This window comes from Cariama cristata, unplaced genomic scaffold (genome assembly GCF_000690535.1).
Source record: "Cariama cristata isolate BGI_N322 unplaced genomic scaffold, ASM69053v1 scaffold5259, whole genome shotgun sequence".
Taxonomy (NCBI): domain Eukaryota; kingdom Metazoa; phylum Chordata; class Aves; order Cariamiformes; family Cariamidae; genus Cariama; species Cariama cristata.
The window spans coordinates 166345-180514 of NW_009633986.1; the positions used below are offsets into that span (position 1 = coordinate 166345).

A 14170-nucleotide genomic window follows, 5' to 3' on the forward strand; every position below is an offset into this window, starting at 1 on the left:
AATGAAAACAGGGCTTCATAAATTAAAAGATTCAAGCAAATCATTCTTGCACTAAGGAATGAATTCCTACTGAATGCAAGAAATAAAAGGCTTGCATAACTGCTTAAGGAAGTGTTTTTGGTAACAGCAGGGGGGATAATCAAGTGCCCTTTCCTGAAGCACTATCTGATCCTGGTGACAGAGTATGATACAGATCCATACACTAAACCAGTATGTCATGTCGCAGGTTCCTTGGAAATTTCATACTAAACTCCACAATTGCTATCTCTATATAAATATCTTTTCAGCTTTTTCCCCAAAGTACTATTTTGATGCTGCGTTCCTTTCATGAGGAACTATACTCTGTTGCCATTAAAATCAATGGAGTACTTGCAAGTGATTTAATGAGCAGTGGGATATGGTCTTTTGCTCTTCTACCTTTAGAAAGATGAGAAAAACTACAGCCTGTGACTCATAAAATTTGTAAGATACTAATTTCTATCCCATATTCTTCTTCTTTGGAAGCCAAGAAATTGCCATCTGCCTCACAAACAGAACAACCCTTTAAGCTGTATTCTTCTATTGGTAGATATTCCAAGAAGCTTGGCCTGAATATGAGAATTCAGTTAAAATATTACTTTCAGGATGGGTGTAGCAATGACTTAGAGAAGTGATCTCCCTGAGCTACATTTAGGAACTTGAGGGGGCACAGTTATCTAACCACAGGCTCAATATAACAGAAATTAGATACAACGTAAGCTGTTCAGTAAGTTGGAAATGCACTTAAAAGATATGAATGCTTCCAAAGCCAAATGACTATGGCAGGGTGCCTAAGAACTTAGCTCAGTCTCAGAAAAACCTACTGAAAAGAAAATAATGTTACTTCCACCCAAAATGTCTCCATGATCCGTCTCTTCTACAAGTAGAGTGTTTGTTGCCACGTTTTATTTTGTTACCTATCAACATAGCAGGCAAATATGATCATCAGTTACCTATCACCTTTTGTTAGAAAATCATCCATCCAGAGGAAGAGCCTTCAGAAAGCTGCAAACTTCATCAATTTAGCAGAGATTAGAGGAAAGCAGCTTGCATTGTATGAATAGTTTCTATCAGAACAGATAAGATGACACATGGAAAGGGGAGTGGGCACACAGCAAAAACCCACACCTAACAGGACCAGATATGCTATTAAGGAAGTTCTACTCTGCTGACAGGCAACGAAACATCTGAGACATGTCTGACAGTGCAGAAAGTCACAGATCAAACACTGCAGAAAGATGAAGGTGCTTGTTAAGCACAGGGCCTACCATGATCAAAATCTAGGAAATCTTCTATAAACATACTATATTAAATTGCTGCCATATAAAAACTAACTCAGACAGAAGCAATGGCCCAGAAACATCTTCATTATAATGCTGGCACTACTGTGGCCCTCTAGATTTTGAAAAAAAGGAAAAACAGGTCTTAGTACATTTACAGTTCTGTCAGAATATCACCCAGAGTACTTAAGAGTGAAAAGCTGTATCCACAAGCATATTCAATATGGATAGGAAGAATTTGTCAATTGCTTGGGTTTGCGAGCTTTTGACAGCATCACTGTGAAAGGAATCAGCTTTATTCACAGCAGCAGGTGACCCCCACATTACAATTTTTATCTGATTGATTGTTGAATAGGCTTAGCAAGACCAACCTTCCCCTACAACTGAAAATACAACTGTTGTCTGCAATGCAACACAATCTGCCTGCAGCAAATGCACTAGAAATGTAAGATCCTTGCAAACATACTAAACTCAGACATTCTACATCATCTTTTCCATATACTAAATGCTTAAGGAAATTCAGTGTCTTCTGGCTTAACATGTAGCTCTACTACTGCAATTTGGGATAATTAACAACTTGTAAAAAATACAGTTTTAATTCAGATTAAATAATTTGGCAACTAGGTTCTAAATTAACAAAACCTCAGGTCTAAAAGAAAAATTTATAACCTTTTTAAGAAATATTAGAACAGCTCATTTCACCATTTCTAACAAAAGTTTTATTTTCAGGGAGGTTTTCTTGAAGAACAAGCAAACAAAGGGTGAGAAGAGTTGTCAGCTTAATGATAACAGTAGCTCTTACCTTTTAGAAAATATCTCAGTGAGTAGGATGCTTATTCAGGATGTAGCTGGCAGAATCATATTCCTCAGTAGGCTAAAGAATTTGAAATTGTACCTTTGTCTCCTATCTGATTTTCCTAACTATTGTGCTCTAGAATATTCTGGAGCAGGTTATTAGACTTCCTATGGTTTGCTTAGTTTAGTTGCATCAACAGCTGTTTCATTTTAGAACTAGCCCAGAAAACATACAGTATGTAACAGTCATCCATTATAAAGAGATGGGCTACATGACCCCATAGGTCCCTCCATCTGTGGAGGCAGTTATTCAGCTAAAACTGTCTCAATAAGCATGGACAGAAGTTGAAGAGAGGAAAAATAGCTGTCAATGGAAAACAGTATCATTACAAACACAGCAATATCCTCTACTGTCTACAAGAAAGGTTAAGAATTATGCAGAGAGTACAAAGTGGGCTTCAAGAGATTACCCAATAGCTGAATACAAGTTTTGTGGCCCTAACTTCTTTGAAGTTTCATAAGTTTCTATTCTTAGAATAGAGAGCTGCTGAAAATTAAGTATAGTTTCAAATTTCATTATAGAAAAAAACAAAAGGAAAACTGGAAGAGGAGATAAATGCTAAAAATTCTACATTATACAGGACCCAATCCTGCAACATTACTTAGATTGCACCATTTGAGAAAATCATGCATAGCAAATGAAGGGAAAATGTTATAATCTTACAGAAGCAAAGCAGAAAATAGTGTGTGGGCTTTTGTTCCTTATATTCTTAATTAATATAAACTTAATGTGTGTTTTTTTAATATTCACAATAAACATGGTTCGCTTCACAGATAATGGCACTGATTTGCTTTAGATTTTGTGGTTTGAGAAGTAACATGAATAAGAAAAGTACAGTTAAATACCAATAGAGCTGAGATATATTTTCATCCTTTAGTAATATTTTAGTACTATGGGAGAAATATATTTTTAAATGTTTTAAGGAGGTTCAGTCCTTGATCCTGCCTATACACTGCCACAGGGTTATTTCTGGTAGCTCACTGTAAAGATGTTAGCTTATGAAAAAGTGAAGCAAATTTAAACAGACGACTAAAATGTTTAAAATCCTCACTGGAGGCAGCAAGTGCATCTTCTGATTCTAAAGCACAGCTTCATTACACCTGCTCTAGATTTGCCTTCCACACCAGTTCACTTCCAAATCATTTTGTGTATCAGCATGGAAAAAATGCAGATAAAATAAAAATGTAAAAACAGCTTTTAAAAATAAAATCCTATGTCCCAAAATTTATGAGGAACAAAACTGAATGAGAAAACAGAAAAATAGTTCTTATTTGCCCATTCAGATTCTATTTATTTTCTTATAAAACAGACTGCCTGCAAGTTTTCAGGCTCATGTGAAGATGAATCAGAGATGAGACTTATAGAGGGACATGAACACATTACCCAGATGAAACAGTGAAGCTTTTAGTACCCTTTTAGCATCAGCAAGAGTTTGTTTCATATGACAGCTGCCTACTCGTACCTTTTCCACTAGTTAGATTAAGGCTACAGGCTGCCTTTTCAAGACTTCTGCTGCTACGGATATACATGTAGCACAACTGATTTCTTTCTCAGAAGTCCTGCAATTAGTTTTGTTAGTTTAGCGTAAAATATTTTCCCTTGACATGGGCAACATACTAGAAGCAGAAAAAGAAGGACAGTCTCCCTGCAGCTCCACCTGGTCCCTGTGCAGGGATATGGGAATCTGTGGGAATGAACCTCATTTTGCACAGAATTAGGAGAATCACTTCAGTGACTCAGAGGTGTCTTTCCCCCTCTCCCTCACCAATTTACACTGCAGTTGCTACTGTTGAGGATCTGGCCCACAGCAAGTACTGTGCTAGCAAATATTTACATAGGGCATTGGTTAGACTGGGATTTGGGAAACATTCATCTTTTTCTCATGGTTCTGAAAATAACCATGCATTTTGTAGTTTTGCACTTTTTCGGCACTGTAATTAACAGGAATTGTAACAACATTTACATGTTCGTGGCTGGTTCCTTTCCAAAGGCCTCAGTTTCTGCAGGTGAAATCAGACAGATCTCAAAGTGGAAATAACTGGAAACAACGGTGGATACTCAAACACCAAGTTTTAAGAGATCATTAGAAAAGAAAGGAATGCCAGAAAATTTATTCAACCCTTTACTCCCTTTCAAGCATTCAGAACAGACTCACTTGGCTGAAGTGGTGCCAGAGAAGTTCAGTCTGGTTACTCCCTCAAAAATCATGCTACTTGATTTAAAAATGATGGGGTGGAGTTGCAAGGATTCAATAGTTTTTCTTGTTTATCTTCATGCTTCATAAGCCCACATTTTCAAAACTTTCTCCGCAACTAGAATATTACTTCGTAACAAAGACTGTGATAGTTTTGATTTTTAACTCTTTCAGGAGTTGGTGCTTCATGAAAAGCAAACCATTGCTGAGAAACTCATGACAACATTTTGAGATGGCAACCCAATTGTACATTTTAGAGAGATACATAAAGACAGTTGGCAATCACAGAAGAGCTGCCATTTAATTGATTGACCCTATTGTGAAAAGATAGAATTAGCAGCTGTAACTTCGAAATTTGTTAAACAGGATCTTTAAGACTTAGGAGGAAAAGTGAAATCTCACATTAATATTGGCCAGCCCTTTTACTTAAATACATACAATTCATTTGGAAGGAATGATACCACCTAAAAGCTTAATCTGAGATGTGGACGTATAAAAACAACTCCATTTCTGATTTTACTTATTTTAGTCAACCCCACCTTCTCTCTCATATATCTGTATCCCAGGCTTTAGTGCACTCAGATTCTAAATGTGAAACAGACTCCACCAATTTTATTTGTCAGCTCAAGCTCTGTCCTTGCTGTCTGGTGTCAGACAGAAACCTAACATCATTTTGCACTTGCTGACAACTGTTAATTGTGTACAAATTGCGACTACCAGAAATGGCATCAAAATCTAAATGGAATGGAACAAAGATGCAATCTTCCACATGAACAGAAGATGTAAGAACAGGGATAATGAGCATTTGATATCACCTTCACAGTATTAAAAATCCTCATTAACAACACCTGCTAAAAAAATTCTTCTAGATGGCATCTGTTGTCCTTCAAAATATTGATAGGCTTGTTTATAAATTATTCATATTGAAATAGGCATTTCTAATATTTTATTTACAAGAGTTTACATTTTTAGTACTTTCTGAGTCTTTAAACAATTTTGTACTATCCCACAGGTATCAAATCTTAGAATACTAGAATCCAAATATTTTGATACTTTTTATCTTCAAAAGTTATTTCTGTAGTCAAATGAAACACTTTTGTTCCAAGAGACCATAATAGATTAATAGTATCATCAAGTCATGTGCTTGAGCTAGACATAAAATGATAGTAATCCAGCTGCAAATGCCCTTTATAAAACTAGCCCAAGCCTTCTAAACAATCAGTATATGTAAAGCAAACCTACAGCTGCTGTAAACTATTTTAGTGCTCTTGATAACAGTTTGCATTAATAAAAACCTAACTGAATAGAGCTGCTCTCCCTCAGTGCACATCCTCTTAGAAAAACCCTCTTAGCTGCTTTCCCTTTTGCAATGCAAAAGCAGAGCACATGCTGAGTGACGATGTCTTTTAGCTGATAGCAGAACTCTGAACTTTGAAAGTCCAAGCACTGGAATCACTTCCACTTCCAGAGTTTAGACCTATTGTGAACAGCCTTTACAACTGCCAGGTTTGTACCTTCTTATCTCTGTAACAGTTAGAAGTCCTCTGACTTAGGTTCAGTTTGGAAAGAATTACTGCGATATCTCAGATGGGAGCAAATGGAAGTATTTAGGAATAAACATACAAATAAAATAAAAATTACAACAACAACTTACTGCAGGTCCAATTATGCCCAGATGGACACTGGGATCCTTTCTGTGCCAATCTAAAACAGAAGAGGAAAATATTTTTTTATTATTCAAAATTATTAATTTTTAATTCTCTCTCTGAAATCAATGTAAATAGCTGCATGAACAAAGACGAATTAGGCAAACATTGTACTACTACTAAAAAGACTGAATGTGTACCAGATTTCATGCTCAGCCCTCACATATCTGAAAGTTAGTATTTAGCATTTCTGCTTCATGCAATCTCTTAGGATTGAAGGTTTGTTTAACTAAGTTCCGATACTAATTTTTAATCATCTCAAGAGAACAATGCTGTATATAATGCAGTGACTCTGGCCACTAAGACAAAATTGTTTTAATTTCTTCCTATGTAAAGGAACATGTGGAAGCAACTACAACCGTTACAATAAATACTCACTTATATGCACAAGAGAAACCTGCTGCTCTTTCAATACCAGAATAGAACAAAACCAGTAACTTGACTTTAATAAACTACACTTGTTACTAAGCATCACAAGGTGGTAAAGGCTTATAAAAGTAAGCTGAATAGTGGAGGCTAAATTTCCAACTTGGAATACCTGAACCTTTTACAGACACAAACAGAACCCGGCAAAACATTCACCTACATGAGAAAACTTCAGCCCAGTTTACAGTGTTGAGTCAGAACAATGGGTGGTAAAATTTGCTTGTAACTTTGATGATATTAATTAGCACGCATGCAAATCAGTGTAACAGCCATGGGACAGTAACACAGAAAAGTTATTTTGAAGTAGGTGAACTCTTCTTTTGTCTTCCATTAATATTGTGTGTAATAGTAAAACAGTTTTCCCAGCAAGTAGAATCATGAAAGATTGCTTTGATTTTAATGCTGTTATTCCCAGCAGGCTGGAACAGATGCAGTACAGAAATAAGGTGTTGAACAGATCAATGGCTATATCAGCATTTCTTTTTTTAAATGTAAATACATTATTAAGTTTTCTGCAATTAATAAAACAGCTTATGCCAAACTTATAAACATTAAAAGAAATGCATCTGAATCCAGGGACAAAACAAGAGTATTCAAATAGCAGGTACCTACCTGAAAATATATCTACTAAATACAGAGGGTCTTTGACTCTTCGAAGTCCGCATATCAAAAGAAACACACGTAAACTGCCTGTATCTGTAGGAATGTCTGTAACAAATAATTTAAAAAGTCTGAATGCTGATAAAAAAGCTGAACACCAAATTGTTTCATGAATGAGCACATACAGTGGTAAAAGCAGTAATAGGGTGGATTCTGAAAAATTCTTATTATTGTTCCCTCTATTACTTGCTCTTGCATCAATCCTGAAATCAACTCAGTGGAGAACTTAATCATGCAGATCATTTTATAGGGCATACGAGTTTATTTCCAGAGGCAGTGAATGTGCAGCATGTAGAGAAAAATCTGGTCGTTGGCATTCTTGAATACCAGAACCCAGCTTTGACTGACTAGGCAACTACTATACAAATCAGTGTGTTTCTCAGTATTTCTACTCATAAGAAGAATACATTTGCATCCATATAATGACTCAACACCTATTTCAAGGATATTGTGAGGTTTAGTTAATCAATGGCTGTAAGGATTCGAGCTCTTGATCTGACACTTTTTGTTATAAAAGATTAGGTAAATGTCCCACAGTCACCTACTCTTAATATGCCAGCACTGCGACAGAATAATTAACTAGAAATTAAATTATTGCAAAGCAGTTATTTTAACCTTATTGCTAAGAAGCACAGATGAAAAATAATTTAGGAAAAAAATCTCAACATGGGAGTTTTTAACATTGCAAATACACAGCAACAACCCATAAAAATAATTTTGTAGGCTGTGTTACAAAAAGAAAATCTGATGTATGATATTGCAGTTGCCATTGGCTCTATGACAGCACAATTAATTCAGAACATACCTTTGGAGAAGGGTCACTATGTGATGAACTTTGCTAAAATGTGTTTATGATAAAACAACATAGTTCATGAATTGCTGAATGAACACACATAACAACAACATAATTTAATAAACACTAGAGGGGTTGAAATGTTCACGTTTGATTTACCGTACTGAACAAACCAGTTTGCTGTCCTTCAGATCACCTATTTACTGAGCTCACAGCAAGGATGGATGACACATATTATCTCACACTTGGCAGTTCAACAAGGAGCATCAAACTGCTGCTCTGGAGCAACAGGCTGTTTGTGGGACATTAATGCATGGGTCCCACACCAGGGCTATGTCGAACAGCTACCAGGAGTACTATGCTGCATGGTCAGAATGACTGTCTGCAGGGTTTATGGTTAGCAGAGGAGGGCAGCAGGACAGTTGTGGCACTGTCAGCTGCTGCTGCTGAACGCTGCAGAGCTCCCTTCTCTGAGGCCTCTTCCTCCTCCCTTTCCTTTCCACTCTCCACCAGCTGCAGGAACAACTCAGCTGCTTATCCAGCATCACTGAATTGCTGCAATTTGTAATTTAAGATCACTCAAACTTGGTACCAACTTACGTTTCCTCATTGTGTTGTATAACTTAACTGCAGGGTCCTCTCCAGGCCCTGGAAGAAATATCTCCCCTCATGTCAAGGAACTGGATTAACATGAGCTCTGCTCTATTTTGTGGGAGGGGGAGAATCAAAAGAGTGGTGATTCACGACATACTCAAGTGCTATTGCTTTTAAATTTAAAATCCAGTTCAGGGACTTTTAAATGCTCCCTGTCACAGGGTTCCATTATTGAGTTTGTTTCATTTAATTTAAACAGCTTGAGTTGTCAAGAGTGGCTGCAGCAGCACAAGAAATAATTTGTAATTTATAATACACAAACATTTGGATTGAGAAAGCCATTCTTCTGGTGCAATGGGCCATTAATACTGTTTGTTTTAAGACATGCAGCAGTGGTTTCAATTCATGACATAAACTCACACTAGAAAGTGTCAGCAAAATTCAGATTGCATTTTAACTATACATATGGCACAAATATTAATTTCAAATTATGAACTCCCACCTATTGATGTTGAGCTGTGGCTATTTTGGAACAAACTTAAAGTTAGCATTGAAAGCTCAGTTAGGCTCTAATGACAAACCATGTCTATAGAATTATTGCAGCCTTGATGTGACAGTACCCTAATCAACATTAACCATGCTTGAAATAACTGCTTCTTTTTATCTCTTAACATCTTTTTGTTTCTATCTTATAGCTTTCAGTCATTTCATTTTATTAGATAAGGGTTTAAAGTGCTCTGACAATGAAAAGCCATAATAGACTTATTCTCTGCAGTCCTGACTGCCATTCTGCTCCCCGTAAGAAAACATTAACAGGGAACTGGCCCCACAGACAGTAATTGCACTTTGTAATTTGGATTTTGCCATTAAGTTCCTGTGGCACTAAAAGGTACTTCTCCCAAGAATCTGACCAATAAGAGTCTAATTATTCCACTAGTGAAATTACCTAAAATAATATTTATTAATGAAAATAGCCCACTTATTTGACCTTTATTATTTTGAAAAGACATTCACAACCTTGAACTCTCAAGGCAGGTTATCCCTTTCAAGTAACTTTACAAAGCCCTACTTGTCTATCATGAAATTTTATGCACTTTTCTCTGAAATAGCGACTATTGAGTACACTGGACTACAGACTGGATCCTACATGGCATTTCTAAAAACTGTCATAGAAGGGCTAGTCAAAAAAGGATCTGCCTCTGCCATTCAACTCAGTGAAGTGAGAACCAGTTGTAGTTTTATTTTATCATATGCTGTAGAACTTAGTCATCATTTAATTCGTTCTTACAGGCAGACTTTCCTCACTCAATCCACTTAGAAGCACAGACTTTCCTGAGAAGACTGCATTACCAGCAGATCACTGCCACAGTTTAGTGCTAGGAGTTTACGTTTTCTCTGTCTACTTAAGATCAAACTTCAGCAGCACTTGTGTATCTTGTTAGCTTTCTGCTCTTTCACTGAAAATGGTTAAATTCACACATCAAGATGATGCCTGCATCAATGTTTTCCCACCTGTTGCTTTCTCAAGACTTGCTAGCACCCCTGCTGTGGAAAAAACAAAAAAAAAGGTAGCCATTTTTACAAGAAAGCAATCATTTTAGTATGCTTTGTCCTCACAAGAACGCTGGAAAGAGGAACATATTATTAAGAGAATAACCGCAATAGCTGCCTTTACCAGCTATAACCATCAGCTGGGTGAAAACTGGTATTTGAAAGAAGACTTTTTTTTTCTTTTTCCATGAGTTCAAACAGGACTTTCAGTATGTGAATTTTTGCTATCATTCTGCCTTTCCCAGATAGGCTACTTAATCTGTAGTAAGATACAACCGCTTCATGTGATTCAGTTCTACATGCATCAATATGGCACAATCAACTGATTTGCTCCTTTGATACATTCACTGTGTCGCTGTTTTGTTTGAATGACATGCAAACACCCAAATAACAAAAAAATGCTTGTGTCTGTTTCTCCCCATTTCTGTTAGTGAAGCAAAGCAAAGATTTGAAGCAGCACACTGTGCTTCATTAGCTCTTAGCTCATGCATCCTTCTGTTTGCTTTGCAAAGAAAATACAAAATGTAAAGCTTTGTACATAATCACTGGCGACAAAAAAAAAGACTGCATGGTACATATTTTCCAGCCATCCTTCAGAATCACTTTACACTAAATGCAAGTCAGGTCTTGCCACTGTAATCAATGTCTCCTTCAGTGTCAAAAATAATTGTTTAATGTCAGTAAGAGTTGCTCCTTTAAACATGCGTTGTCAGTATTTGTCTATGGCTGTAGTCTGATTCGTTACATTGGCTTTATCTATAAAAAACAGCTGCACATTGGCCACAGCCAGTCTTGAGCCTGCTTAGCAGGTCACCTGTTTAGCAAGATGTGAGAGGTCAAAACAAGAACAGTGATTGACAGGATTATGAAAAATCATTCCTCTCATCAGCTTGACAGCATGCTGTCCTGATATGTCACACAGGACCACAGGGATGGTAACAAATGAACTGCAGGTGAGCTGAAACGAGACAGACAGAGTGGAAGATTAAGACTGACATGGAACTCCAACAGTCATGCAACTCCTTTTTCATGATGGAACAGAGGTGGTATTATGCTGCTCAAAATTGAAACACAGCAATGTAGCATTGGCACTTAAAATTTCAGAGTGGAACTGCATGATCAAAAGGGTATCCAACTGCTGTGCCAGTGTATTTGTTGACAGTATTGGAACCTGGCACAAAATACATTTGCTAATAGAAGAAATGTGATTAATACTCAGGATTCATGTTCTCCTGATGGCTGTGATTCTGAGTCATGGCATGGCCTAGAGAAAGTTTGTCAAATCTAGACTTTTCCATCTAGACTTACCCATTCATCTGCAAGCAGGTTTAATAACTGCTTGACATGAAGCAACGACACTGGGCTTAACCTTTGGTAAACTGCCTTCAATTGCAAGACAGAGTGAGAGAATGGAGTATATTAAAAGTGGAAAACATTTTCCTAATGCAACACTGAAAATAGGCAGTTTAGTATTTAAGATTCCATCGGCTCCTAATTTGTTCCTTATCTGAAACTGTGTAACTCTTTGTCACATCAACTATTTTACTATTATGACACATTATGATAGTTTACACTTTGGCCTTTATAAAAATCTGTACTTAGACGCCAGGATAGCAAAACATGAGCACAGACAGCTAACACAAAAGCCTAAATTGTTTCTGAAGCATTAGTAAGGACATTGTTTTTCGAAGAAAGGCAAGCGTAAGTAGAAGTGTTATCTAAACAGATTTTGAAAGAGCAGATTCATTTAACTCCATCCCTCTAGGTGCTCTCAGGAAAAACTGTAGTAATCGTAAACGTACACTAAAAATAAATATCTTACTGCAAATCTCTAATCTTACTGAAAAGCTGCAGGCCTCTAAGCGAATGAGTAATATCAAGCATTAGCTTGCTGAGAGGTAAAGAAGCAGTTTGAGAACATCTTGAGAAATTTTCTCACCACTTGCTCAAATAAAGAAAATTAAAATATTTTTCTTATTTAAAAGTCTTTACTGTGCTTTTGATGGGCATTTTTGAAATCTCTAGAGAGGAGAAAAATATAAAAAGGAACAACGTGATTTTGCATTCAAAGTTATTATTTTGGACCTGAACCAACAATCTCACAAAGCCAAAGTACTTAAAATGTGTTCATTCCTTTACAGCTTAAAATCCAATTTGTACAAGAGGTTAAGTACATTTTATCAAGCATATCAATATGGGACTTATAGGTTATAATTTAGGGTACAATGATTGCCCAGTAACATAAAAAAACAGTCTGCAGTCAAAACATTTCCTATTAATACTAGGTCAGTGACGATCAAAGATTTTAAGATCAACTTTCCAACCCCTGATTTCAAGTTCACTGTTGTGTTCTATGGCCCTTTAGAGAACAATACCAAGTCCATACTATTTGGGCTCAGTCATCCATTTTTAGTTTTGTTCAGAAACAAAATTGAAGCCATGATGAGATGGTGAGGGTGAATAACCTTTCTCATTTTCCTTTCTGTTCACTTTGAACCACAGCAGGTCTTTTACTTCTCCTGAAAATTTTTCATCTATCCATCTCCTATGCACCTGAAAGTATTAACTGATCTCCTAGAAAAGGAAATCCATAGGCTTATTGCTGAGATTTCGGTCTCTAAGGTAGTTATTTTATTTTCTTCGGTTTGAAACGTAGATAAATTTGTCCAACTCTGGCGTGTATTTTTGACACTCTACATCTTTCAATTTGTAGTTATTCTTTAGGTTCATCTCCCTACACACAGTAGAAATACCACACATTAGCTCTTTTAGTCTCTTGGCACCAAGAGTTTGATTTTGTATCTCTTTTACAAGCCAGCTATTAAAAACAAGCTGCTCAGACCAACCAAACTCTCCAGCTTATTTGACATGGTATTGTCCTACTGCAGTACAGCTTCAACATGCTATCTTACTTCATACTGACTCTGAAAGTTTCTTTAATTGAAGTCACTGATGACACAGAACTTCAACAATTATTAGCCCAATTAGGTCTTATTTCAGCAACATACTTAACCACCTGCATATCTCAAACATTTATTAATGTTTTATGAAGTTGAGTTTTTATTTTACAAAGCAATTTGTTTCTTAGAAATTAAGGGGAAGTGGAGGTAATAACTATATCCAAAGTGTTTATACTGCTATTCACATTCAATAGTGAATAACTGCTAGAGTTGCTGATACGTTTGTGAAGACAACAGAAGTTAAATGAACCTGTTAACTTCCAGGGGTAGGCTACTAATCCAGAAAAATCAGACTGCAAAATTCTCCAGCAATCCTTTTTTCCTGTTTCTCATTATTTCTAACAGATCAGACAACAAAAAAGCTCTATGCTTTTGGATCTGTTCAGGAACACAGTTTACTGCTGCTGTCATATCATTATTTCTATAGTCAGCTATAAATCTGCACAAACTTTTACTATTTAATTTTTCTTATGTGCCTCTTTTATTCCAGCATAGCTTTAAGAAAATACAATGCCTCTGTAAAACCCTGTCTGTGTCATGACAGGTTATGTAAACTTTTCAAACTCCAAAAATAGACATGCTATGAAGCAGAAATTATCTGAGAGTAGAAAAACCAAACTACGAAAGTATATTGCATATTTTATTTGATAGTGCAATAAGTATCTCATCCTAAGATCCTATGTCACCTTCTAGGAAACCAGTTTTTAGTCTTACCTGTTGGGTAAACAGGCTTCCTCAGTTTATTAGTATAGACTTTGTTAGTTATCTACACCTTCTAATCACATGATGTCTAAGTGGTTATTAGGGTTTACATCTTACAAGCTTCAGCCACATTCCACTGAAATCAAAAGGAGCCTTTGATCACGGTATAATGACATCAAGCCTGTCTGTGATCTTAAGTAGCTATGCGCTATCCTTGAGTTAAGTTGTTAGAGAAGATCAGTCTCAGTTTTCGCATTTACTTAGACTGTCTTGTCATTTTCTGTCAATTAGTTTACAGCAAAAGCCTGAACTTTCATTGTCTCTCTCAAGTCCATAAATAGGCATCTAAAATTGCTAACAAAACTGATTACGCTGTACATAAATTCCTGTATTACAAGGTCAGAAAAAACATTTCGATCATCTGGTCTGA

At 36.4% G+C, this 14170-nt stretch overlaps 1 protein-coding gene across 1 annotated transcript in view; it reads right to left on the reverse strand.

Annotated features, from left to right (window-relative positions):
- GLT1D1 (glycosyltransferase 1 domain containing 1) overlaps positions 1 to 14170 on the reverse strand; it is a gene marked incomplete at its 5' end in the record, with an annotated part of 50859 nt that overhangs the window by 17439 nt on the left and 19250 nt on the right. The window contains 2 exons of the mRNA XM_009706985.1: positions 6003 to 6052; positions 7093 to 7188. Coding sequence (XP_009705287.1) covers positions 6003 to 6052; positions 7093 to 7188 — 146 coding nt within the window. The remainder of the gene's footprint in view (positions 1 to 6002; positions 6053 to 7092; positions 7189 to 14170) is intronic.